The 25,823-nt window shown below is 44.7% G+C and overlaps 1 protein-coding gene across 1 annotated transcript in view; it reads right to left on the bottom strand.

Annotated features, from left to right (window-relative positions):
- LOC138303554 (glyceraldehyde-3-phosphate dehydrogenase-like) overlaps positions 1–25,823 on the bottom strand; it is a 207,494-nt gene that overhangs the window by 8,174 nt on the left and 173,497 nt on the right. The window contains exon 10 of the mRNA XM_069242799.1: positions 17,067–17,164. Within this exon, the coding sequence (XP_069098900.1) occupies positions 17,067–17,164 (98 nt within the window). The remainder of the gene's footprint in view (positions 1–17,066; positions 17,165–25,823) is intronic.

Below are 25,823 nucleotides of genomic sequence, written 5' to 3'. Positions count from 1 at the left end.
ACTTTTTAATTACGATTCTAGGCAGATTACACAGATTGATTTCACTTCCCAACCATTCACCAGCACCTCTTCCTGCAAGCCCCTATGTGACCCGTATATCCCCTCTATGGCGAGTGCTGTTGAGAACCCCAGAAGACATCAGTCAGGGGTCTTGAGGCATATCTGCAGCTATCACTGACCTGAGGCATGCCAGCCATCCTGCCTCCTGCGAGAAGAAGTCCATTAGCGCGCTCCATTTTCTACCATTGCCCTGTGCAATCCTTCCAGTCCCCAGTATGTGCCATAGTCTGTGATACCAATCCAGCCCCTCAGGGGAGGCAGTGTGCCTGACATACCCACTACCATCTGTCTGGCCGCTGAGAGCAGAAGCCTGCTCATCTTCATGGCTCCCCCGCAGTGGAACATCTGTGGGTGGCGGGCTGAACTCATCCCTGTCAAATGCGTGATTTCAAATCCCCAGCCCAGATTTAGATTGCTAGCAGTGCAAAGTATGTGTGACACTGTGTCCAACTCCAGCAGCCTTCAGAGCGCTTTTCCTTGAAGCAGTGATGCCTGACCGGCATGTAGCGCCATCTATACAACACCTTTAAGTTGGCGCCATTGTCCTAACCTCAATCACACTTCTGTATGAAAGTCGGATTTGATGTTCCTGCATTTTCCTGCATGGTTGAGATTGTTAGCTTCTTTTCCCATGTCTGTCGGAAACTACCCTAATGAGAGGCCTCTGTGTCCTGTATGATATGGTAAAGCTTGAATATCAGTTGTCTGTGTGGGGCTGCCTTCTGCAATGAGCTTCTCACAGAGGATTAGGGCCATCGCCCAGTACTTGCTCTGCTTAGCCGAGTGTCTTAACTGTGGTTAGTGGTAGTGTTACCCTCTCTCACCTGGACAGCCCTTTTCATTTGCCTAAAAGATTTTATGTGGCCATTCATGATGAGGTTGCTTAGCTTCATATTAATTCTATCTTCCCAGGCACAAAAACGGTTTTCTACCTCACCCAGACTGAAAACAGAGTTTCCGAAGTGGGGTGTACAAGGGGAGGGGTAGCTGGTAAATTCGGTTGTATCGCGAGTCTCAAGGTCACCATAACTGCTCCAGATCCTCTGGCTGACTTCTATCTATCTTATTTCCTTATCCACAGGAGCTTCCAGATTGAGCACCCTGCAAGCAAATGGTCTAGGAAGCATCACTGTTCTGTTTCCTTTAACAGTCCTATTGTACCCTAGTTGTGCACACTGTAGCAAGTAAGGGAGTCAAGGATGCTCACCATTCCCTTACTGCAATGTAGGTACCCCTGCCTCGGCCCCACTGTACTAAGCTATTTCCCCCCTCCTATAAACTTGGTGCATGTATTCTATATATCCTTTAATGTGGTTGTCATTACATCTATAGGTAGGGCTTGGAAGAAGAATAGGACCTTTGAGAGGACTATACCCTTATCTACAGCTACACATCTAAGCCAGGAAAGTTCCAAGGTGTGGCATCGGGCCAATATTATTTTGATTGACCCTACTGTGGTGGACATTTTGTCTAGAAGAGCTTCCCTACATTCGGCATAACATTAACATAACATTAATTCCCAGTATGAGGCTCAGTACTTCTGATTTGTTAATGTTTATCTAAAAAGTTGATACTTTGAGGGCAAGCTCCCTAAATAGCAAAGGAATTCACAACTTTGGGTCTGACAAGGAGACCAACATGTCCTCTGCCAACATTGTGCATTAAAATGAGTCTGGTCCAATCTGTAGTCCCTTGATTTCTGATTGACTGCGGACTCTTTGTGCCCATGGTTCTATGAATAAGACAAAGAGGAGTGGAGAGAGGGGGCATCCCTGCCTCATTCTTCTCTCTACTTCCATGGCCTAGGCAGAACTGATCCTAACCTTTACCATCGGGCACATGGTTTGCGCACAGGATGTTCATGTAAAGGGGCAAAATCTGCAGTTGTCTTACCCAAAAAGTACCACTCTCCCTACGAATGGCCTTTTCAGTGTCAAGGGAGATGCGAGCCACCTTGGTCTTCAGACAGTGCCACATACATCAGATGTACAACTTCTTCGGGTTTTATCACTAACCTGCCTTCCTCTAATTAATCCAGATTGGTTTGGCTCGACCAACTGGGGCAGCACTTCATTAAGAATCTTAAAAAAGGTCTTAAGATCTTTATTGAGAAGGGCAATTGGTTTATAAGACCAACAATCTTATCAGTTCCTCCGAGGGTCTGGAGTAACCTTTGTTCTTGCTTCCACCAAAGTCGACACCATTCTTCCTGGACCCACAAATGAGTCGAACAGTGTTTGAGAAAGCCTATTTTATCAGGTCAGAATGTTTTGTAGAAGTGACACATAAACACCTCAGAGCCGCTGGATTTAGATGGTTTCATATCTTTTCTAGCCACTTTGATTTCGTTTTTGTGGATGGGTATATCTAGCTCCTTTACGTGACTTGGCATTAATCTTCCCAGTCACATCTGTCTGACATTTTCCTCTGAGAGCTTTTAATTTACTGGATGGACCATATCGTTTTTGATAGCATTTTCATTAGATTTTTCATAATTGTTATTCTTTTTGAGAGTCTTCTTCTTATAAATATTCTCCTCATACCTAATATTTCATATATGTCTCTGCGATTTCCTAGGTTTGCATCTGGATGTAAGCAGACCACCAGCCTTATTTCTTCCCTCATAAGATTTCTTTACTAACTTTATTAAGGCCTATTCCACTTTGTTCAGGTCTATTAGTCTTAGTTAACTTCTCAGACTAAGCACCTGATGCCACACTTTCTGCTGAGATATTGTGTGCTTAGCTTCCACAGCAGATAATTTGGATACCAATTATGCGCACAGAACAGCCCTTTTTGGTGTGCACTCTCTGATGGAGCTCAACCCCTGGCTACAGCTTTGAGTGCGTCCCAGCTTGTTTCCAAATTAGAGGCTCTGTGTTGTTATACGGAAGGTAATCTTTCAGGTGCTCCCTTATAGACATATTAGCCATGCCTATGTCAGAACTGGGTTGCATTAAAACCGTGCACCTAATAAACCTGTGAGCGACTGTACGCATTGGCATGAGAGCACTGCAGCTCTCCCAAATCCCTGGTTTATCCTGTCTTGCGCACCATCCGTAGCAAACTTTCAGTCCCCACTATTGTTAAAGGGTCCATGGCCAAACTAGGGGGTTCCTGTACTGAGGACCTGAGGAAGGCCTCCTGCCCACTATCTGGTGTGTACACTGCTGTGATTGACTGCCTTTCCCCCCCAAACAATTGTTCAACAGGTGCCATTTTCCACCATTGACTGTGAATCTGTAAGGGAGAATCCCAAATGCGCCCCAAATGAATGCCCACCCTGTTGTTTTGGGCCTGGTGGATGTGAAATATTGTGATGGAAACCACCATGAATGTATTCACCGTACATCCTTGGGAGATGCATCTCCTGGAATATACAGGTGTTGCTAAAGAATTTCTTGAGTGTTTGTTACATCACCATCCGCTTGGATGGTGTGTCAAGGCCCCTGATCTTAAAGGAAGTGCTTTTAATGTCTTTTACCATTGTGTGTCCAACTGGGTCTTGTGTTCATGCACTTCACATGTACTTCACCCCACCTCCGGATCTGGTTGACAGCCTTGTCACAGGTTGCACACTCGTTTTCCAACAGCCCCTGTCCCTTCATGCCAAGCAGTGTAACTGTAACTAAACTGAGGCCGGAAACTTGGTTTCCTCGCTCAGGATTGTTTCGTAACCACTGCAAACCAGGTTTGCGCAGCCTCTAGCCCTCGCTCTTCCACCCTGAACCCGGTCTCCCTCGCCCTTCACAACTTCTATGAGCTCAAGTCAGGCATGGGATCCTGCTTCAGTCGTATGAGCTGGAACCGGCGTCACAATTTCATACTTCACCACTTCAGGGGAGGGCGCCTGCCTCTACACCTGTCGATTTGCTGCATCCCTCTCCAGGAGCAAGCCTGTAGCAGAGGGACTGCATTTGGTTCCGCTTTTTCTAACCTTTCTCTATTGTGATTGCAAGGTTTCTCGAGCTCCAGTCTAGTTCCATTGGGATTGTTTGTCGGGGCGGCTCCGTCGATTTTAAGAATTTCGCTATCATTTTTAAAAGCATTTGTGTCGTACTGCTGGCCATTGCGTCCAAAATGAATGTGAAAACGGTGAACCCATCTGTACGCCACCGATTTTGATTTTGATCTCTGCACTTGTGGAATGTCAGGACAGATAGATCTTAATAGAAAGGTAATTTTGCCCCTTCAAATAGAAAGCCTCAATGAATTCTCGCTACTTACACTTTCTCCTTCAGCTGAAAGTGGTAAACTTGGTCAGGTTGTTTTGTAGACGATTGGTTGCTAGTCTTAACTTTTCGGTTTAGCTTCTGCAAGAGCTAAGAAAAGGTCAGAAGCACTAAAGAGTGCAAAAGTACTGAGATACACATATCTTGTGCCATGTTTCTAAAATGACTGAAAGCTTATTTTCGCTAGTGGTGTAGGCATAGGCATATTTATTTTAGCTGATTAGTACTCCATGAAAGGTGTCTATGTCATCTATTGGAGATACTCTAGCTGGTGGGGAGTTTCAAAAAGTTAATAAATATCTTCTGATGGAGGATAATAATGAAGAAATATATGGAGATGCCATTCAAGAAGTATTAGAGATCTGAGGAAAGCAAGATCAGCGTGAAGTGCGTCTACTAAGAACACAACAAACAAGTTACACTTTTCAGTAATGTTCTTTCTGGTAGAGACTCTAGCTAGCCGCAGGTTACTTACCTTTTAAATATTTCCTGGTACCACACATCTGAGCGCTGGAAGGTGTTGTCCTGCAGCTCTACACAGGCAACATTCCGCTAAACTCCTAGACTTGGGATCTTATTTGGATTTGGACGTGGGACTGGAAAAGGACTCAAACCAGAAAAGTCCTGGAGGACTGAGGGGACAATGTTCCCTCCCTGGCTAGTGCTTTGTGAACATGTGGAGGGATCCCCACGTGGCTGCCTGGTATATGTCTAGCACAGGGACTCTGTGCCCTAAAGCAATGGTGCCAGCCTTGGCCCTGCTGGAATGGGCGTGCAGCAACAATCAAGCATGAGATGGTACAATTCTGCACAGCCTCGCTATTTGTTTGCTCTGGCGGACCCCACAAAGAGCTGATCCACCACTTGGTGATCTTTGGTACAATTATTGTAGAAGCTGAGAGCTATTTTGGTGTTCAAAAAGATGGCGTCTCTCCTCCTCCTTAGAGGGGTGTGGTGTGGGATTAGAACACCGGTTGGGTAATGGTTTGACCAATATAAAACAGTTTACAACTTTCAGAAGAAAGGATGCCATAATTCTCAGAAACAACTTGAGGGAAACGAAGGTGGTGTATGGTGAATGAACACACAGAGCCTAAAGCTTACTCACACGTCACACTGATGTGATGGCAACCAGAAACAGTTTTGATGGTGAAAAGCCACAAAAGACAGCTGTAGAGCGGCTCCAATGGAGTATGCATTAAGTAAGTAAGGAGCCATAAGGATGACTTGGGCCTGGTGTGGCCTGATCTTCTTGAGAACTCAGGGCAGGAGAGGTATCAGAGGAAAGGCATACAGGAGTCCCGAATTCTACCTGAGGTCTAACGCATCTCTGAGCGAGAGATACCTTGAATCCCAAATTTTACCCGAGGCTGAGCGCGAGATACTTTGAAAACCTCTTAACACGTAGAAGTGCCTACATTGTTCGTTCTTGGCAGTAGCAAACGGATCGAACCAAAGTTCTCCCCATTCACAAAGAGACCTTTTACATCACCACCAGGAATATCTGCTACTCATTTGAGTTTGCCTGCCCTGGCATTCAACATGCCGGCCAGGTATTTCACACCATGAAGATTCCCTGGCAGCCCAGTCATTTCCAGAGGTGCAAGGTCTCCTGCCACAGGATCTGTGACCCCACCCTGCCCTGTTTATTGCAGTACCATATGGCAGTGGCATTGCCTATGAGCACCTGGAAAGGCAAGGGAGAGGGGTCGGCCTCTGAGTTACTCATGGTCCAGTAGCCACCACTGCAGATCGTAGACTGCAGATCGGAGTCTCCTTGAAATCTGGAAGTGATCGGAGACGTCCCCTTGATATTGGGCCGAGAGGGACTTCAGATCCTACTGCGGATCCTGCATATGCCACCTAGCGTGTCCGACCAGCAGGATACCGAGACCATAAGTCCCAGCAGCCTCAGAGTTGACCTCATTGAAATCCAGGAATGAGGCTAAAAGATGGGGATCGTAGCATGAAAACCCTTGACTCTCTTTTCTAGGTGAAGGCATGAAACCAAATCATGTCCAGAATTGCTCAGATGAAGGGGAGTATCTGGGAAAGAATCGGGTGACTTCAGCACATTCATAGTGAACCCCACAGATGACAGGAGTTTTGCCGTAGTCTGGAGGTGGTTGATGACTGCCTTAGGCGAGCCTGCCTTCAACAGTCACTCGTCGAAGTAGGAGAATACTGGTATTTCTTGACCTCCGCAGGTGCGCTGCCACCACCCCAATCACTTTTGTGAACACCTGAGGGGCACTGTTGAGACGAAAGGGGAGCACAGCAAACTGAAAATGCGCCTCTCCCGCCACAAACCACATAATGGACCGGCAGTACATGGATATGGAAATAGGTGTCCTTCTGGTCCAAAGCCACCATCCAGTCTACACTGTATTGGACTGACAAACGTGGGCAGGGTAAGTGTTCTGAATTTCTCCTTCCAGATGAAGAGCTTAAGAGGGCGCAGATCTAGAATAGGCCAAAAAAAAACTTTCTTTTGGAACCACAAATTAACAGGAATAACAACCACATCCTACTTTTGGCGCTGGCACCCTCTTAATAGCCCATTTGCCTGAACGCCTTGTACTTTCTCTCACAAAATGGAAAGAAGGTTCTCCATCAGTCGATTGGCGGACGGTGGAAGTGCGGTGGGTTGAAAGGAAGGGTAAGGTGTAGCCTATGCAAACAATTTAGAGGATCCACCTGTCCAATGTGATCACTTGTCAACAAGGTGGGGTTGCAGGGGAGATTGGGGGGGCCTCAAGAGGTGGACTGAGATGCACACTGACCTGGCCGCGGAGGGCACCATGGCCTCTCCTGCAAAACTGCTGGCTTCCCTGCTGGTGTGGGACAGACTGGCGGTAAGAAATGTTTCTTCTGATGCCACAAAACACTGGAATTGTTGCTGGCGAGGCCCAGAGAGAGAGCAGTACACCTACTCTTCTTGAATCGTTCAAGGGCAGAGTCAGCCTTGTCCCAAATAAGCAATTCCCACCGAACAGCATATCCAACAGGGAGGACATTGCCCGTGAACCCAGCTTACTGCAGCCATACAGGTGACAAATGGCAACAATGGTGCCCATTGCCCCTCCCTAATGGAGTCAGTGATATCCAAGCCATAACAAATTGTGAACTTGGCTGCATCAAAATCATCTTGACTTGTCTGTGATAGAACAGGACAAAGGTTTTCCAGAACGCCTGGGAGGATTTGTGTCACTGAGTCCAAAGCAGCCCAATAAACAAGTTGGGTTGATCGACTGCAGGGCCAAACTGCTTCAGGAGAAGAAGCATTCCTAAAAGTCTCCACTCTCTTTGATTCCCTTTGATTCCCAAGGGGAAGAGACAGGGAAAATGTTGGAGTTGGTCTGGCTAGTGAAAGCTTGCACCACAAGACTCTCAGAAAAAAGGTGCTGTGACAAAAACACCGGGTGGACTGCAGCAGGACACTGGCACCTGACAATTTGCCAGTTAACTGAAGGACCTGAAGAAGGCTTAGCACAAGCTGCTAGGAAGGTATCCATCAAGGCTTCCTTGAAAGGAAGGAGAGGTTCAGAAGCAGTCTGGACAGGCTGCAGGACTTTGGTCAAAACATTAGGTTGTACTTCCATGTTGGGGAGGTGGAAGTCAAGGACCTCAGCTGCCCTATGCATAACCATGGTGTTGGAGACAGATTCTTCAGTAGGACTGAAAAAGGCTTTCTCAGGGACGCATATAGCCCACCAGCCTCTTGCAAGTCCTCATACCAATTGTCATCAACAAGGGATGAGCAAACTCAAAGGTGGTTGTGATCGTGATCAGAGTCCATTCCAAAAAGGGAGTATAAAGAACGTTGCCTTCCTTGTGGTAAAGGAAGTGCAAAAACCTGTGTTGGATTGTGATGTTGGCCAAAATCAGACCGGTGTCAAGTTGGCGTTGGGACAGATAATCAGGGCCACCTCTTCGGACGGCGAGGTCGACATCTGCATCAATGTAGCCGCACCTGGCATGGCCGTGGTTAGTGAGTGTTTCAGTGGGGAGCGGGTTAGTGAAGAAGGGGAACCAGAGAGCACTATAATAAAGTGGACATTTATGGTCAGATAGTATGCCCATCGCTACTCTGATTCAAAGTCGGTGGTAGCCTCCTTATGGATGTAAAATTTATTATCCATGAACCAAGTTAAGTTCAAAAATCTGCTAGACATCATGCATTTTCCAATATTGCATATGTCTCTACTTTAACAATGTGTCTTTTGGATGTTAATGGTCATAGTATCTCCAACGTCGAGTGGTGTCACTATGAATGAGTCCTCACAAGCGAACAAGTGGCAGCTCTACCTGTCCTTCCAGGACCGATAATGACCATGGTACTTAAAACTAGTTCTGGGAGAGCCTGCAAAAATGGCTGTCTGAGTTGAGACAGAAAAATCTACTTTTCTATGCTTACTGGATCTTCCCAAAAGCAACTTGATGCCTGTTCTGTGTACCCCTTTGCAGTGAAACCAAAATGCCCAAAAGTTTTTCTAGATATGTTCTAGCTGCATTCTTGCTTACTTGGAAGATGAGTGTCAGGATGGGAAAGGATCCACAGATGTAACAACCTATTTTAGCCTTTTTACTGCCACAAGATAACATTTGTTAAGAAATTAAGGTCTTTTAAGGCAAGAAAAATGCCTTGTATGGGCAGTTGCTTCACAGAGCCAGTTCTGCTTTTTACCAATACGTGGATATGAATCTCGTAAAAACTTTTCATGCCACATGATCATGACAAAGCCAGTGATGAAGGCGGGTCACTTCTGACTTAACTGAAGATGCCTATGATACTGAACCAAGACTGGGAATCATTAACCACTTTTTCCACAGCATCAAAGGATCTTCATTGACAGCCATAAACATTAGAGCAGCACGCTTTTAAACTCTTTTCCCTAGCCGTTGTTGATCATACAGAGGGGTAAACATTATTACCTAAAAATATTCTTTATAGTAGTCTGACCAACATTAGAGTCAGCTCTAGTATCGGAGTCAAGACAATAGTGTCTTGTGAAAGTGTGAACCAACTTTCAAATGGCCGCTTTGCAGATGTCTGACAAAGGGATGTTTCCAGCCTCATTTCAGTGGCTTCTTTTCCTGTAGTGGAATGTGCTGTATGTTTCCAGAACAGAGGTTTATTAGCTAGCTGATAACAAATGAAAATATAAGTCACAATTCAATGATAGATGTGAAAAAACAAATCCTGGGGGAATGGGACCTCACTTGATATATCTCTGATTAGATTTAAGAAGCCCTTTAGTTTTGTCTACGTAAAAGCTGAACAACCTCCCGATATTGAAGGAATGCAATGAACATTCAGATGGAGTAGAAGAAAATAAGTTACTTACCTGTAACTGTGGTTCTCCAGTATTGGTATCTTTCATAGATTCACATGCTTGAATCATTCCCCGTCGTCGAAGTGGGAGTCCCACGGTACATAGAAAGCAATAAATAGAAAACCTTTTTTTTCCTTCTTTTTTTCATTGTAGTTCAATAGGAAAAAACATATTCAGTTTTGTAACTATCAGCCTCATTAGAAAAGGCCCAAACTTCAGCCAATCAGGCGATACCACCCCTTTAGAATCCTCAGCACAGAGGCTCAGTTTCTCAGATTTCTCCGCACTAGTGATTACAAAAAAATAAAAGAGGTGAGCCCCTATGGGGAGGAGGGTGGGTCGCATGTGAATCTATGAAAGATACCAATACTGGAGAACCACAGTTACAGGTAAGTAACTTATTTTCTTCTCCAGTATTAGGGTATCTTTCATAGATTCACATGCTTGAATCAGAGTAGTCAGCAGTAAGAAAGATGGTTGAGTTCTGAAACACCAGAAGCATGCCTGCTCACAATTCCTCCTATATGGACTCATATAGGTAGTTAAAATATGCTAATCAACCTTCTAAAAGATTATATACATGAATATATACATATACACATAGATATATATATATGAAAGATATTAGTCTGGTAATACATAGAGGATGAAGGGTAAAGAGATTATTGGCTCACCTTATGCAAATAAATTACGTAACACTGCTTGTCCTACCACGGCATCCATCCTGTCAGTAGCTTCCAGGCAGTAGTGCTGGGTGAAGGTGTGAGCACGTGTCTACGTTGGTGCTCTGCAGATCTGGTTCAGAGGGACTCCTGCGAATAGAGCTGCCGAAGTGGATACCGCTCCAGTGGAGCGTGCTCTGACATTGGACGATAACGGCTTCCCTGCTAACTGGTGGCAGAGTTGTATGGTAGAAGAGATCCAGCGTGCTATGGTCTGCTTGGTAGCGGCCTTGCCTTTATTGGTCCGTCCATAACTAATAAACAGTCGCTCAGATTTACGGAAACTGTTAGTCCTTTGTATATAGAATTTTAAACATCATTTAATGTCTAGCGAATGTAATGGAAAAAATGTTCTCAAAACCACCGGCTCGTTTAAATGAAAAGTCGATGGAACCTTGGGGATAAATTTTGGATTAGTTCTTAGAATGACCACCTCTGATTTGAATTGAAGAAAAGGTGGTGAGACTGTGAAAGCCTGGATATCACTAACCCTCTTCGCGGAAGTGAGGGCCAGAAGGAGGGCTGTTTTCAAAGAAATATATTTCAGGTCTGCCTTATGAATGGGCTCAAACGGATGCTTCATTAATTGGGAGAGCACAATATTTAAATGCCATTGAGGTGGAGGACGGTGAATCGGCGGGAACATCCTGAACAAGCCTTTTAGAAATTGTTTTATTATCCTGGATGACCATAAAGATGGTGAGTGTGATGTTTGTCGGAAACGGGACATAGCAGCAAGGTGGACCTTGATAGACGAATGGGAAAGGCCCGATTTCGCTAAATGCAACAGATATGGGAGGATCTGTTCAGGAGAGGACTTCAGAGGATGAACGTTGGAAGTTGAACACCAAATGCAGAACCTCTTCCACTTGAACTTATACGTCCTGTTTGTAGATTGAGCTCTGGCACAGGCAAGTACCTCCCTGCAGTCTGAAGGGATATCTGGGCCGTCAAATTCATTGAATTCAGGAGCCAGGCTGATAATCGAAGAGATGTCGGGTTGGGATGACGGAACTGCCCCTGATTCGTTGTTAACAAGTCCGGTATTGTTCTCAGCAGTATGTGAGGCTGCTCCGAGAGTAATAGAAGTTCTGTGAACCAAAACTGGCGTGGCCATTTGGGAACAATCATTAGAAGCCGGCATGGTTCCCTCTTCGTTTTCTGTAGAAGTCTCGGGATGAGAGGAAGCGGGGGAAAAGCATATGCATAAATCCCTGACCATTTGATCAAAAACGCATTCCCCTTTGATCCTTTTTGCAGTCGCCAGCTTACGAAGTGTTGGCATTTTTTGTTGTCTCTGGTCGCAAACAGATCCAGACTGGGCTTGCCCCAACGACGAAAGAGGCGGTCGAGAACTGTCTGATTGAGTTCCCATTCGTTCGAGTCCTGCTTAAGGCATCTGCCCAGGTGTTGGAGATCCCCGGGAGATGTTCTGCTCTGATGGATATCTGACGCTGAATCACCCAATGCCACAGTTTCTGTGCTTCTAGCAACAATGCCTGCGATCTTGTACCCCCCTGTTTGTTGAGGTAATGCATGACTGTGGTGTTGTCTGTTCTTATCAAGACTGAGGAACCCCTGATGTTGGTGAGGAAAGACTTGAGCGCCAAGGAAACTGCTCTTAACTCCAATACGTTTATGTGAACAGTCGACTCCTGAGTGGACCATTTCCCTCTCACTGACAGATCTTGTAAATGTGCTCCCCATCCCTCGAAGGATGCATCTGTTATAATATGCACTGGCTTGTCCTTCAGGAATGAGAGACCTTCCGAGATGAGGGGGGTATCCTTTCACCATTTGAGAGCTTGTTTTGCTGATGGGGTTATTTGAACTACATCGTAGAAAGATCCTTCTATTTGTTTCCATTGATTGTCTAATTGCTGTTGAAGTGTTCTCATGTGCAGACGACCGTTTTCTATCAATGGAATGCAAGACGAAAGCATCCCCAGAAAAGACTTGTAAGTCCGAACAGAAGCGGACCTTCTTCTGCTGAGACGTGTTGCTAGATCTTGAAGTCTCTTCCGTTTGTCATGCGAAGCAAAGGCTCTTGCTTGGACTGTGTCCAAGACGGCTCCTAAAAAGGTAATGTTCTGGGAAGGATCTAGATGAGACTTGGGGTAGTTGACTGTTAAGCCTAGTGTCCCGAAGAGAGATAAACATGTCTTTGTGTCCCTGGCAGCTTTTGTCGTTGTTCGTGCTTTTATTAGCCAGTCGTCTAAGTACGGGAACAGCTGAATCCCTAGTTGCCTGAGGTAGGCTGCAACTGGTGCCAAAACCTTGGTGAACACTCTTGGGGCCGATCTGACGCCAAAGGGCAACACTCTGAACTGGTAATGAGTGCCTGCAACCCTGAATCATAAGAATTTCCGATGACTGGGGTGAATGGGAATGTGGAAATATGCGTCCTGGAGATCTAAGGATGTCATAAAATCCCCCCGGTTGAGTAGGCGTAGGACGTCTTGAAGGGAGATCATGCGAAAGGATTGCTTCTTGAGGTATTTGTTGAGAGAACGAAGATCTAAAATAGGTCTCCAGTCTCCTGTCTTTTTCCGTATAAGGCAGAAATGGGAGTAAAAACCTGTTCCCCTCTGGTACTTCGGTACGATCTCTATTGCTCCCTTCTCCATTAAGATAGCAATCTGCGCTAGAAGTTCGTTGAGATGGGCCGGCGGGGGACCTCTTGGTGGTACATGAGGGGGAGGCTGATTAAATTCTAGTGTATTTCCTCGGTTGACAATATCGAGCACCCATCTGTCTGAAGTAATCTGGGACCACTGGTGGAGGAACTTGGAAATTCTTCCCCCTATTAGAGTGTTGGTATAGGGGTTGGATGCAGGCAACTGGTGAAGGTCAGGGTTTCCTTGCTGCCTCTTTGGCTTTATAAGTCGACTTTCCTCTTGCCTGCTGTCTGAAATGTGTGGATGACTGCTGTCGAAAGGTATGTGGCTGTTGCTGGCCAAAGGTGGAATGAAACTGTCACTGATAAGAAGAGTATTGACGGTATTGATGTGCGCCGCCTCAATAGGAAAAGCTTCCTCTCGCTCCCCGAAAGGGCTGTCTTCTGTATTGTAATGCTCCCAGAGATCTGGCTGTCTCGGTGTCTGTTTTAATAGATTGCAAAGCATCATCTACATGCTTGCTGAACAAGAGCTCACGATCATAGGGCATGTGTAGTATCTTCTATTGTACCTCTGGTCTAAACGATGTAGCTTTCAGCCACCCCTGATGCCTGAGTACGGCTGCTCCGGCTAACTGGTGGAAACCTGTAGACGATACATCTATGGCGCAGTCTATAATCTCAGCCGAGATCTTCTCACCCTCCTGTAAAATTTTGCGCGCTTCCGCTCTATCTTCCAGTAATAGATCTATAAACTGCGACATATCGGACCACATCTGACGTTCGTACCTTCCCAGGATTGCTAAGGAATTTGCTGCTCTCACCGTAGTAGCCGCCATCGTTGAGAACTTTTTCCCAATCGAATCCAACCGTCGTCCCTCCTTATCTGGGGGGGCAGTCAAAGATGAAGATGGATTTCTGGACCTTCTCTGAGCTGCCTGTGATATGACAGAGTCTGGTTTAGGGTGACTAACCAAACATGCTGGAGAACTGTCTGGTGCCTTATATTTCTTTTCAAGTCTCGGTAATACTGCTGGTATAGAAGATGGCGTCTGCATGACCTTAAGCCCCTCTTCCCAAATGAAGTCAACAATAGGTATAGCTCTTACTGACTTCCTAGTATCTTTTTTGAAGTCATATAGGAAACAGTCTGACTGCTTTGATATTATTGGTAGTTGAAATCTTTTTGCAGCTCTTTCCATCACACTATGAAAACCACCAATGTCCTGCGGTGGAGAGTCCACTGGTGGAGGCGTAGAAGGAGATGGTGTTTGAATCTGATATTCATCCCATTCTGGAATGATTGAGTCAGTGTCCTGAATTTCACCCTCTTCCTGCTCATCCTCTGACGAAGGTGGATCAACATCCTGTCCAGATGAAGGACCTGGGATAGGTTCCGTAGAATCCGATGGCCGAACAGGGGTGGAAATTGGCGTATGCGGAGGTTGTACCGGGGTAGAGGAGCCAGGTGGAGGAAATCTAGAATAATAGTCCTGCATCATTTGCTGTAGATTGGCTATCAAAGAAACAGGCACCTGGACTGTCTGCTCCTGCTGCTCTTGAGGTTGCAGGTGACTCTGCCTCTGCTGATCTAAATAAAGCTGGTCACTTTCCTCTTCATCCTCCTCCTGACATTTAATACGGAGTTCTGAGGGGCTACGTGCCACCGGGAAAAACCCATCATCCGAATATTCATCATCTTCCTCCTCCTCGTCAGCAAAGAGATGTTGCGGAGGTACTGGTGTGACTTTACTAGGTGATGTATGGGATGGTAGTAGGAGAGAAGACTTGCTTTTTATTGGTAGAATCCTCTGAGGTAGGTAAGGAGATGCTCCAAAATGCTTGGGTATAGGATCAGGAAATTGAGCCGTCGACGGTACGTTCGTCGATGGTGTTCTCGTCGACGGTGTATGCGTTGACGGAGCCGTCGATAGCGGAGCCGTCATCGGCGATGCGAGCATCGACGGAGTTGCCGTCGACGGTGCCAATGTCGATGAAGCTGCCGTCGACGGGTGTGTCGTCTCTGAGGGCAAACTCGATTGCCGCGCCGTCGCTGCCTCTGTCGGTGGGATCGTCGCCGAAAAACTCCGGAGCTTACCCGTCGATGAATGTGTCGACGATAGAGACTTCATCTTCTTACCCGTCGACGGTTTCTTTGCGATCTTCAAGGTGTGAGCAGATTAGGGACGGTATTTTAAGCTCACTGACGTTATAGTCGTAGATGACAGAGGAGATGAGGTAACAATCATTGGTGACGACGGAGCTGTAAACGTGGCCGTAGCTGTTGTCGTCGATGAAGGAAGACCTGCCGTCGACGATGCGCTCGTCGACGGTGTGGATATCCTGGACGTCGACGGTGGTAGGGAACTTAAAGATTTTTTTAGCTTCCTTGAGGTGGTAGCAGGCGTAGATGGCTCTGAACGAACCTTACCACCAAGTTCCCTGGATGTTGAAGCCTGTTCCTCAGGTCTGTCCTTAAATGCATGCAGCTTCTTGGCTGACTTACTGCTCTTGGGGGAGAAGCTCTCCACAGACTTTTTCCTCTTCTTTGAGGCCACTGATGTGTCGCTGTCTTCCTCCTCAGAAAAAGCTTCTCTGGCTTTTCGTTTCTGAAGCCAAAGTAGGAGCCTGGCTTCTCTGTCTCTGAGAGTCTTGTTAGGGAAAGTCCTGCAGATTTTACAGTCTTTGACCTTATGCTCTGGATGGAGACAGTATATGCATTCCTTGTGAGGGTCCTCACAATGAAGCCTTAGCTTTCCACAGGTACCACAAGGTCTAAACAAACCTTTTCTTGCTGTAGACATGATGGAAGAAGTACTACAGCAAACGCAAAAGTGAAAGCTGAAGAATATATCTTGAAGAGAAAGTAAACTGAGCAGAGCTCAGGGAGACTCCCTTACACACGACGTGCGGTAGAAAATCTGAGAGACTGAGCCTCTGTGCTGAGGATTCTAAAGGGGTGGTATTGCCTGATTGGCTGAAGTTTGGGCCTTTTCTAATGAGGCTGATAGTTACAAAACTGAATGTGTTTTTTCCTATTGACTACAATGAAAAAAAGAAAGAAAAAAAAAGGGTTTTTATCTATTTATTGCTTTCTATGTACCGCGGGACTCCCACTTCGACGACAGGGAATGATTAAAGCATGTGAGTCTATGAAAGATACCCTAATACTGGAGAAATGTTTTATCTAAATATATACAAATATATATACACACCCACATAGATATTTAAAAGCATTTTACCTACCTTAAATATACTTACATTAACCTCGATTTTCGTTATAAAAGGCATGTTGTAAACAATTTCACACGCACAAAGATATATATATATATATATATATATATATAGTTCCAAAACAAGAAAAAATACTGCACTCCGTTTCTCCTGATAATTAACAGTGTTTACTCCACGCCAACAAACGACTATGCATTTCAACTCCGAAGAGTCTTGTTCACTGTTGGTGAGTCTTTCTACAATATGCATTAAATACTAGCTCACAGCCAGCTCATAATGAAGCATTCTGGGACACGTAGTTCAATTTTATACAAAGGTAAAAAAGGAGATTGAAGAGTTGAAACGCGTAGGTGTTTGTTGGCGTGGATTAAACACTTTTAATCATAAATTGAGAAGGATTGGTCTACCTCCTACCACTAGCACCGTCAGCTTGAGTGCACCGCATCTGATTTATGACCATTATATGTATGTGTGTGTATATATATATATATATATATATTAATTCACGCTTTTTACTTACCTGTAATATACTAACATTAACCTTGATGTTCATTATAAAAGGCATCCTCTGTAAATGGATATTTGTTGCAAACAATTTAATTGTAAAGGATTTTCGTTATAAAGCCTTCGTTGTAAAGGCCTCTTGTTCTTTATCCTTCGTGATAAAGGCTCTTTACCCTGTATAATGCAAACTCCCTGGAGAGCAGAGTGTTAGCTCGTGGGCACTGTTAGATTCTAAAGCAGATGCAACGGGAAGGAAACCCACAAACATGTCACAGAAACACCTGATGATTAGAGTTATAAGAGAGCATCCTTTGCTGGTAGCCCAGAAAATACCTAGAAGAATTTTTGGACTTATACTCACCAGGAGATCAGTTTCACAAAATGTTCATTGAGGGAGATTCCGGCACCAGCATCAAAGACAGAGGAGCGATCATCACAGTAAAAGTCAGAGGACACTACCTGTTTAATCACCAAAGGACAAAGTAAATCAAAACAAGGCCTTATTGACCTTGTGTCCCATCCAGTCACTTCAAATATCTCCTGCCATTCTTAAGGTTCAACTGAAAAGGCGGAAAAAGAGTGATTGTATACGTACCCCTACAATTTTTTATTGTGATTGTAACTGTATTTATATAGCGCTTACTGCCCCTTATGAGGCATCACCGCTTTTTGTCAAGTAGCATGCTACTCCAGAACCTAAAAAAGGCTTAGTGGTGGATATGAATAGGAAAGGAACAGTTTCTTACCTGTAACTCTAGTTCTCTCATAGGGAAATCTCCATTGAAGTCATAACCACTGAATAGCATAGCACTGAATAGTGCTGCCCACGTGCGGGGACCCAGGAGAATTTCTTCACAAAATATCTTCTTAAGTGTAATGTTCACCTTTTTTCGGAAAGGCCTGTAGAGTCATTTAAGAGAAAAACATAGTATGCAGCCTAAAGGAGTAGGCTACAATGGGCCAATTTTTCATCTTAGAGTAAAAAAAGGGGTCAGAACAATTATATATGGATATGAAAACTTACCTAACTTTAACTGCAGTTATCCAGTAATTGGTATCTTTCATAAATTCACATGCTTGAATCATCTCCTTCGTCGAAGTGAGAGTCCCACAGTATGCTATAAGAGCAGTAAGTAAAAATGTTCATAGGCTACAATGCTAGCAAATTCACACATATAGCCTACCCATGTCCTTTTGTAAAAAGAACCAAACTTGAATCATGACCAATCAGGCTCCAGCACCCTCTAGAATATTCCCCAAAGAGGCTCATTCCCTCAGAATTTCTAGCACTAGAGTGAAGAGTGTGTAATGGAAAGGAAATGTGAGCCTCAAAAGGAGAGGAGGGTGGGTCGCATGTGAATTGGGGCTGAGGTGGTCGCACAGGAGGGAGAGTGCGAAACAGACCCTTCATAAACTGTTTGATTAGTCTGGATGAACCAAGGGAGAGCATATCCGCAGAGCGTCTATAAGATGATATAGCAGCCATGAGCAATGTAAGACCACAGCACACAAAGGTACAACACGATCAAATAACATGGACTAGTGTCCCTGGTAAGTATGATGTGGAAGAAGAGACATGCGTAGATATCCCAAGTTCGTTGAAGAAGGTTTCTTTAATTGGAGAGACAGGTTACTTCATATAGACAAAGTGTTCATCAAGAACAGCCAACACGTGTTTCGTCACACAGGTGACTTTTTCAAGGCTGCAAAACAGACATATAACATATTTGCATGTAATTACACCCATCAACTTAAACATCACATCAGCACAATCATTCGACCAGATGTGAGGTAACAAGACGCAAAGTGTAATTGCATCACCCAAAATATACGACCAACGTGAGCGAAGAGAAGAAAGAAAAAATAGTAGTGTGGACATGGCAAGAACAAATACCGATACCATGCCAATTGAATTCAGTTGAAAAGACACCCTAAGTGCAAAAAATTATTATAAAAGCAGACAGAAAAGGCCAAAGATGAAGAAAAAGTATTGTTAAAGAATGTGCCCAAACCTGATGATATGGACCCGAGACACCAGAAACTACTGACAGGCCAAATAACGGTGATCAAATCAATGTGTCTAACGTCAAGTGTGTTAAGAGCAGTTAGTAAGGTGATTGAGAAAATGAAAAGAGAATGACTCTACCTAGACCTCCTCGTCTGGTGTGTAGGACTGGTAAGCATCCAAAAACGGTATTGGGTAAGGATCTGTAAAGCAAACCGGGGGTCACTACACGTGTAAAGCTCCTTAAAAGGAGAGTTAGTGATCAATAGTTAAAATAGTCCAGCAAATGAGTAATAGGCTACCTGCAAAAAGACTGTAATAGAGATCGTATCTCAACCTTGTGAAGTATATGAGTTGGAGTAAGAACGCAACAGATATTTGGGCCCTGACCCACTTCGTAACAATGGGGAGAAAAACAGAAAGCGGAATTAACCTGTTAAACAAACATCCATAGATGTTACTTGCATGGCGGTGACAGAAGTCTAAAACCCAAACTGCACCATTTAAGGCACTCTGTGAAAAATACACAGCGTGAGGCAAGAGGTCCAGGCAAATTGATTCAATATTCCCAAAACTATGTAAAACCCAACCTAGAATCAAAATAACAGCACTACCCCCCCCCAGTCCTATGCGCTTAAAAAGCGAACATTGTGCCATACATATCGGGGGAAAGAACCATCTGTATTGGATGCCGGTCTAAATGAGTGAGACGGGCCGAAATCAAACGGCGTGGGTGCTCCTCAGGGGATAAAAAGGTAAGGGAATGCTCACCCGGTCCGGTCGTCGAGTCAAGAAGTCGTGAAGTCGTCCGGTATCTACTGAATGTACGTAGGCTCGTGCAGTGGTTTCACGAAAAATAAATACCCTTCAGTTGCTATAAACACTGAAGACGGACTACGCACTATAGAAAAAAGTCTCGGATCACTTGGTAAAGGGTAGCAGAACGGCAGCCATATTGGAAGAATAGCCAAATTCAGTAAGCAAAAGTAAAACGGAGGGCTTCGTTAAGAAACTGGGCAAGTGCAGTCACTTCCAGCAAAACTCTAAGTGAAATAGCAGTGTCACCCGGTGTGTTGATATAGCAGCCAAATGGACTTAACAGATGCATGACCAAGCCCAGCCTTTGACAGAATGAGAAGGTATGATATAATTTGCTCTGGCAAGACTTTTAAGAGATGCAAATTTTTTGATGGCACCAGATACAAAACCTCTTCCATTTGAGCCTGTAAGGCTTGTTTGTACTGTCAGCCTGTGCCTTAGACAAAATTACTTTGCATTCTTCGTTGATGCTCATGCCCTGAAACTCATGGAATTCAGGAGCCATGCGTGCAGTTGGAGAGATGCTGATCTGGATGGAACATCTGGCCTTGACTCTTCGTAAGAAGGTCGTGCTTGCTGTGAAGACATAAGGGATTGGCCACTGATAGGAGAAGGAGTTCTGTGTACCAGTACTGTCTGGGCCACTTGGGTGCTATGAGTATTAGCTTGCAACCCTCTGATTGCACCTTCTTCAGAAGCCTGGGAATCAATGGGAAGGGCGGAAAAGCATATGCAATGATCCCGGACCATTGCATCGAAAGGGCATTCCCCAATGACCATGGGAGCAGGTACCGACTAACGTAAAATTGGCATTTGGTGTTTTGATTGGTGGCAAACAGATCCAGGGTTGGACGTCCCTAGCACAGAAAGATGCTGTCTAGCTCCCTCTGATCAAGTTCCCATTCGTGGCAGTTGTCGTCCGTCTTGCTGAGAGTCCGCTAGGGCGTTGTTGGCACCTGGCAGCTGTTCCACTCTCAGACGAATCTTGTGAAGTGTGAGCCATTCCCACAGAGATTGAGCTACCCTTGAGAGGGAAAGAGATCTTGCTCCTCCCTGTTTGTTGATGTAGAACATGCTTTTAGTGTTGTTCGTGCGGACCAACACCGAGGATCCTGCAATCCGCGGAAGGAACGATTTAAGTGTGAGAAAATGTGAAGATTTAAATGCAGTTTTCTCTGCACAATCGACCATTTCCCTTGAATGCACGTCTTGCAGATGATCTCCCCAGCCCTCCAATGAAGCGTCTGTTGTGATAATTAAATCTGTCATTGGAGTCAGAAAGGTCAATCCCTGAGAGAGATGTTGGTCTGGGACCACCACCACAGAGTCTCGACCATCTTCGGTGTAATATTAATTGAATCCTTGAAGGATCCTTGAGATTGAGTCCATTGTAGCTGCAATTCCTCCTGTAATGGTCTCATTTCAACCATGCTAGATAGACTAGGATGATCAATGAATGAATGAATGAATGCCTAGGAGTGACTTGAACGTCCAAACTTAAACAGACCTTCTTCTTGCGACCTTGATAGCCATGTTGGCCACTTTTTGTTGTCGCGCCCTTGGGAAATAAGCCTTGCTCTTGATGGTGTCGAGTTCCACACCTAAAAAGACTATCTTGTGAGTTGGTAGTGTGGACGATTTTTGGACGTTCACTGTTAGACCTAGTTTGTGAAATAGTCCTAGGCAGGCGATAGTAGCTTTCAAGGCCAGCTGTGATGTAGGAGCTTTTATCAGCCAGTCGTCTAGAGATGGAAAGACCAGAAAACCCCGTTGCGGAGGAAAGCTGCTATCGGAGCAAGACCTTTTGTGAAGATTCTTGGCGCTGACTTTCATCCAAATGGAAGGACCTTGAATTGATAATGGGCAACGGCCACAGTGAAGTGGAGATATTTGCGATGCTTTACATGTATCAGTATATGGAAATAGGCATCCTGGAGATGTCATGTAATCTCCAGTGTTGAGCAGGTGCAGGATATCCAACAGTGTGATCATACGAAAGGATTGTTTCTTTGGAAACTTGTTTAATTTTCTGAGGTCTGGGATTGGTCTCCATTCCCCAGAATTTTTCCTTATTAGAAAGAACCTGGAGTAGAATCCTAGTCCCCTATGGTGCACAGGTACCTCCTCTATCGCCCTTTTGGTGAGAATTAGGAAAACCTCTTGTTGCAGCAAGTGAGGATGAAGTGGATGCAATTTTGCTGGTGGACGGTGTGGAGGTTTTTGTATAAACTCTAGCGTATGACTTTGAGCCACTATATCCAGCATCCATTTGTCCGATGTTATGTCTTTCCAATTCTGAAGGTAGTTTGAGATGTTCGCTCCCACCTGATGGAGTTGTGGAAACTGTGGAAGCGTAGCCGGTGCCCGACAATGATCATTGTTTGCGGGGTTGATACCGGGTTTGAGAGCTCTGTTTCCTTCTCCCACCTTGTCTGGAGTAGGAGGCCATGGATGGTTGCCTGCAAGTCTGTTGATAGGCAGGTCTATATTGGGGCTGCTGGTACTGCCTATGGTAGAAGCCACGAAACAGAGATACCCCTACCTCTTGTTCCCCGAAAGGAAAATGTCACTTACCCAGTGTACATCTGTTCTTGGCATTAGTCGCTGCAGATTCACATGTTGTGCATAGTCCGCCGTCTGGTGTTGGGTCGGAGTGTTACAAGTTGTTTTTCTTTGAAGAAGTCTTTTCGAGTCCCGAGACCGAGGGACTCCTCCTCCTTTGTTCCATTGCGCATGGGCGTCGACTCCATCTTAGATTGTTTTCCCCGCAGAGGGTGAGGTAGGAGTTGTGTATGTTAGTAATACTGCCCATGCAATGGAATGAATAAGTATGTACCAACTAAGGTTTAAGTAATATATTTACAAATGTACAAATGTTGAAGATAACTTCCAAACGGCTACAGGCTCCCGGGGAGGCGGGTGGGCACATGTGAATCTGCAGCGACTAATGCCACGAATAGATGTACACTGGGTAAGTGACATTTTCCGTTCGGTGGCATGTGTAGCTGCAGATACACATGTTGTGCATAGACTAGTAAGCAGTTATCTCCCCAAAAGCGGTGGCTCAGCCTGTAGGAGTGGAAGTAGTCTGAAATAAAGTTCTTAGTACGGCTTGACCTACTGTGGCTTGTTGTGCGGATAGCACATGTATACAGTAGTGCTTAGTAAATGTGTGAGGCGTAGACCATGTGGCTGCCTTACATATCTCGTTCATTGGAATGTTTCCTAGGAAGGCCATGGTAGCGCCGTTCTTTCTGGTTGAATGTGCCCTTGGTGTAATGGGCAGTTCTCTCTTTGCTTTAAGGTAGCAGGTTTGGATGCACTTAACTATCCATCTGGCTATACCCTGTTTTGATATTGGGTTTCCTGTATGAGGTTTTTGAAATGCAATAAACAGTTGTTTTGTTTTCCTAATTTCTTTTGTTCTGTCAATGTAGTACATTAGTGCTCTTCTGATGTCTAATGTATGTAGTGCCCTTTCAGCTACTGAGTCTGGCTGTGGGAAGAACACTGGTAGTTCTACCGTTTGATTTAAGTGGAACGGTGAAATAACTTTTGGTAAAAATTTTGGATTGGTTCTTAGGACTACCTTATTTTTGTGTATTTGAATAAAAGGTTCTTGTATAGTAAACGCCTGAATTTCACTTACTCTTCTTAGAGATGTGATGGCAATGAGAAATGCAACCTTCCACGTTAAGAATTGCATTTCGCAAGAGTGCATGGGTTCAAAAGGTGGGCCCATGAGTCTTGTTAAGACGATGTTGAGGTTCCATGAAGGAACAGGTGGTGTTCTTGGTGGTATAATTCTTTTCAGGCCTTCCATAAATGCTTTAATGACAGGTATCCTAAATAGTGAAGTTGAATGGGTAATTTGCAGGTATGCAGATATTGCTGCGAGGTGTATCTTTATGGAAGAGGAGGCTAGATTTGATTTTTGTAAATGTAGCAAGTATCCCACTACATCCTTTGGAGATGCATGTAATGGTTTAACTTGATTATTATGGCAGTAGCAAACAAATCTTTTCCATTTGCTTGCATAGCAGTGTCTAGTGGATGGTCTTCTAGCTTGTTTTATGACTTCCATACATTCTTGGCTGAGGTTTAAATGTCCGAATTCTAGGATCTCAGGAGCCAGATTGCTAGATTCAGCGATGCTGGGTTTGGATGCCTGATCTGTTGTTTGTGTTGTGTTAACAGATCTGGTCTGTTGGGCAACCTGACATGGGGTACTACTGACAGGTCTAGTAGTGTTGTGTACCAAGGTTGTCTTGCCCATGTTGGTGCTATTAGTATGAGTTTGAGTTTGTTTTGACTCAATTTGTTTACTAGATATGGAAGGAGAGGGAGAGGGGGAAAAGCGTACGCAAATATCCCTGACCAGTTCATCCATAGAGCATTGCCTTGAGACTGCCTGTGTGGGTACCTGGATGCGAAGTTTTGGCATTTTGCGTTCTCCTTTGTTGCAAATAGGTCTATTTGAGGTGTCCCCCAAATTTTGAAGTAAGTGTTTAGAATTTGGGGGTGAATCTCCCATTCGTGGACCTGTTGGTGATCTCGAGAGAGATTGTCTGCTAGTTGATTTTGGATCCCTGGAATAAATTGTGCTATTAGGCGAATGTGGTTGTGAATTGCCCATTGCCATATCTTTTGTGCCAGGAGGCACAGCTGTGTCGAGTGTGTTCCCCCGTTTGTTTAGATAATACATTGTTGTCATGTTGTCTGTTTTGACAAGAATGTATTTGTGGGTTATGATGGGTTGAAATGCTTTCAATGCTAGGAATACTGCTAACAATTCGAGGTGATTTATATGCAGCTTTGTTTGATGTATGTCCCATTGTCCTTGGATGCTGTGTTGATTGAGGTGCTTCCCACCCTGTCATGGAAGCATCTGTTGTTATCACGTATTGTGGCACTGGGTCTTGGAAAGGCCACCCTTTGTTTAAATTTATACTGTTCCACCATAGAAGCGAGATGTATGTTTGGCGGTCTATCAACACCAGATCTAGAAGGTGACCCTGTGCATGTGACCACTGTGATGCTAGGCACTGTTGTAAGGGCCTCATGTGCAGTCTTGCGTTTGGGACAATGGCTATGCATGAGGACATCATGCCTAGGAGTTTTAATACCGTCTTTGCCTGTATCTTTTGTGTTGGATACATGGCTTGTATAACCTTGTGAAAATGTTGAACCCTTTGTGGACTTGGAGTGGCTATTCCCTTTGTTGTGTTGATTGTCGCTCCTAAGTATTGCTGTGTTTTGCACGGCAGAATGTGAGATTTTGTATAGTTGATGGAGAAACCGAGTTTGTAGAGGGTTTGTATGACATAATCTGTGTGGTGTTAACACTTTGTGAGGGAGTTGGTCTTGATTAGCCAATCGTCTAGGTACGGGAATACGTGTATATGCTGCCTTCTGATGTGTGCAGCTACTACTGCTAGGCATTTTGTAAATACTCTTGGTGCGGTTGTGATACCGAACGGCAACACTTTGAATTCGTAATGTATTCCCTTGAATACGAACCTTAGGTATTTCCTGTGCGAGGGATGTATCGGTATATGGAAATATGCGTCCTTTAGATCTAAGGTTGTCATGTAGCGTTGTTGCTTTAGCAGTGGTAACACGTCTTGTAGCGTGACCATGTGAAAGTGTTCTGATTTGATGTAGGTGTTTAGTGTTCTGAGATCTAGGATTGGTCTCAGTGTTTTGTCCTTTTTTGGTATTAGAAAGTACAGTGAGTAAACTCCTGTGTTTATTTGTGTACATGGTACCAATTCTATTGCGTCCTTTAGCAGTAATGCTTGAACTTCTAGTTCTAGAAGGTCTAAATGCTGTTTTGACATATTCTGTGTTTTTGGTGGGACATTTGGAGGGAGTTGGAGAAATTCTATGCAATAACCATGTCGGATAATTGCTAAGACCCAAGTGTCTGTTGTTATCTCCTCCCAAGATTTGTAAAACTGACTTAGTCTTCCCCCCACTGGTGTTGTGAAGGGGTTGAGTGACTTGTGAGTCACTGTTTGGTTGCAGGGGTTTTTGTACTTTGAAATTTTCCCCGGTTTCTAGGGAATTGTCCTCCTCTATACTGGCCCCGAAAGCCTCCCCTTTGGTACTGTCCCTGGTAGGTAGACGGTGTAGATTGTGAGGTGCTGGCTTGTGTGGCTTCACCCTGAAACCCCCCTCTGAAGGTTGTTTTGCGGAAGGTGCCGAAAGTGCCTCTGCCCTGCGGGGAATAGAGTGCGCCCATGGCCTTGGCTGTGTCCGTGTCCTTTTTCAATTTCTCAATTGCCGTGTCCA

This window comes from Pleurodeles waltl, chromosome 7 (genome assembly GCF_031143425.1).
Source record: "Pleurodeles waltl isolate 20211129_DDA chromosome 7, aPleWal1.hap1.20221129, whole genome shotgun sequence".
In the NCBI taxonomy this organism is placed as follows: domain Eukaryota; kingdom Metazoa; phylum Chordata; class Amphibia; order Caudata; family Salamandridae; genus Pleurodeles; species Pleurodeles waltl.
This window is presented reverse-complemented; position numbering and strand designations above follow the sequence as displayed.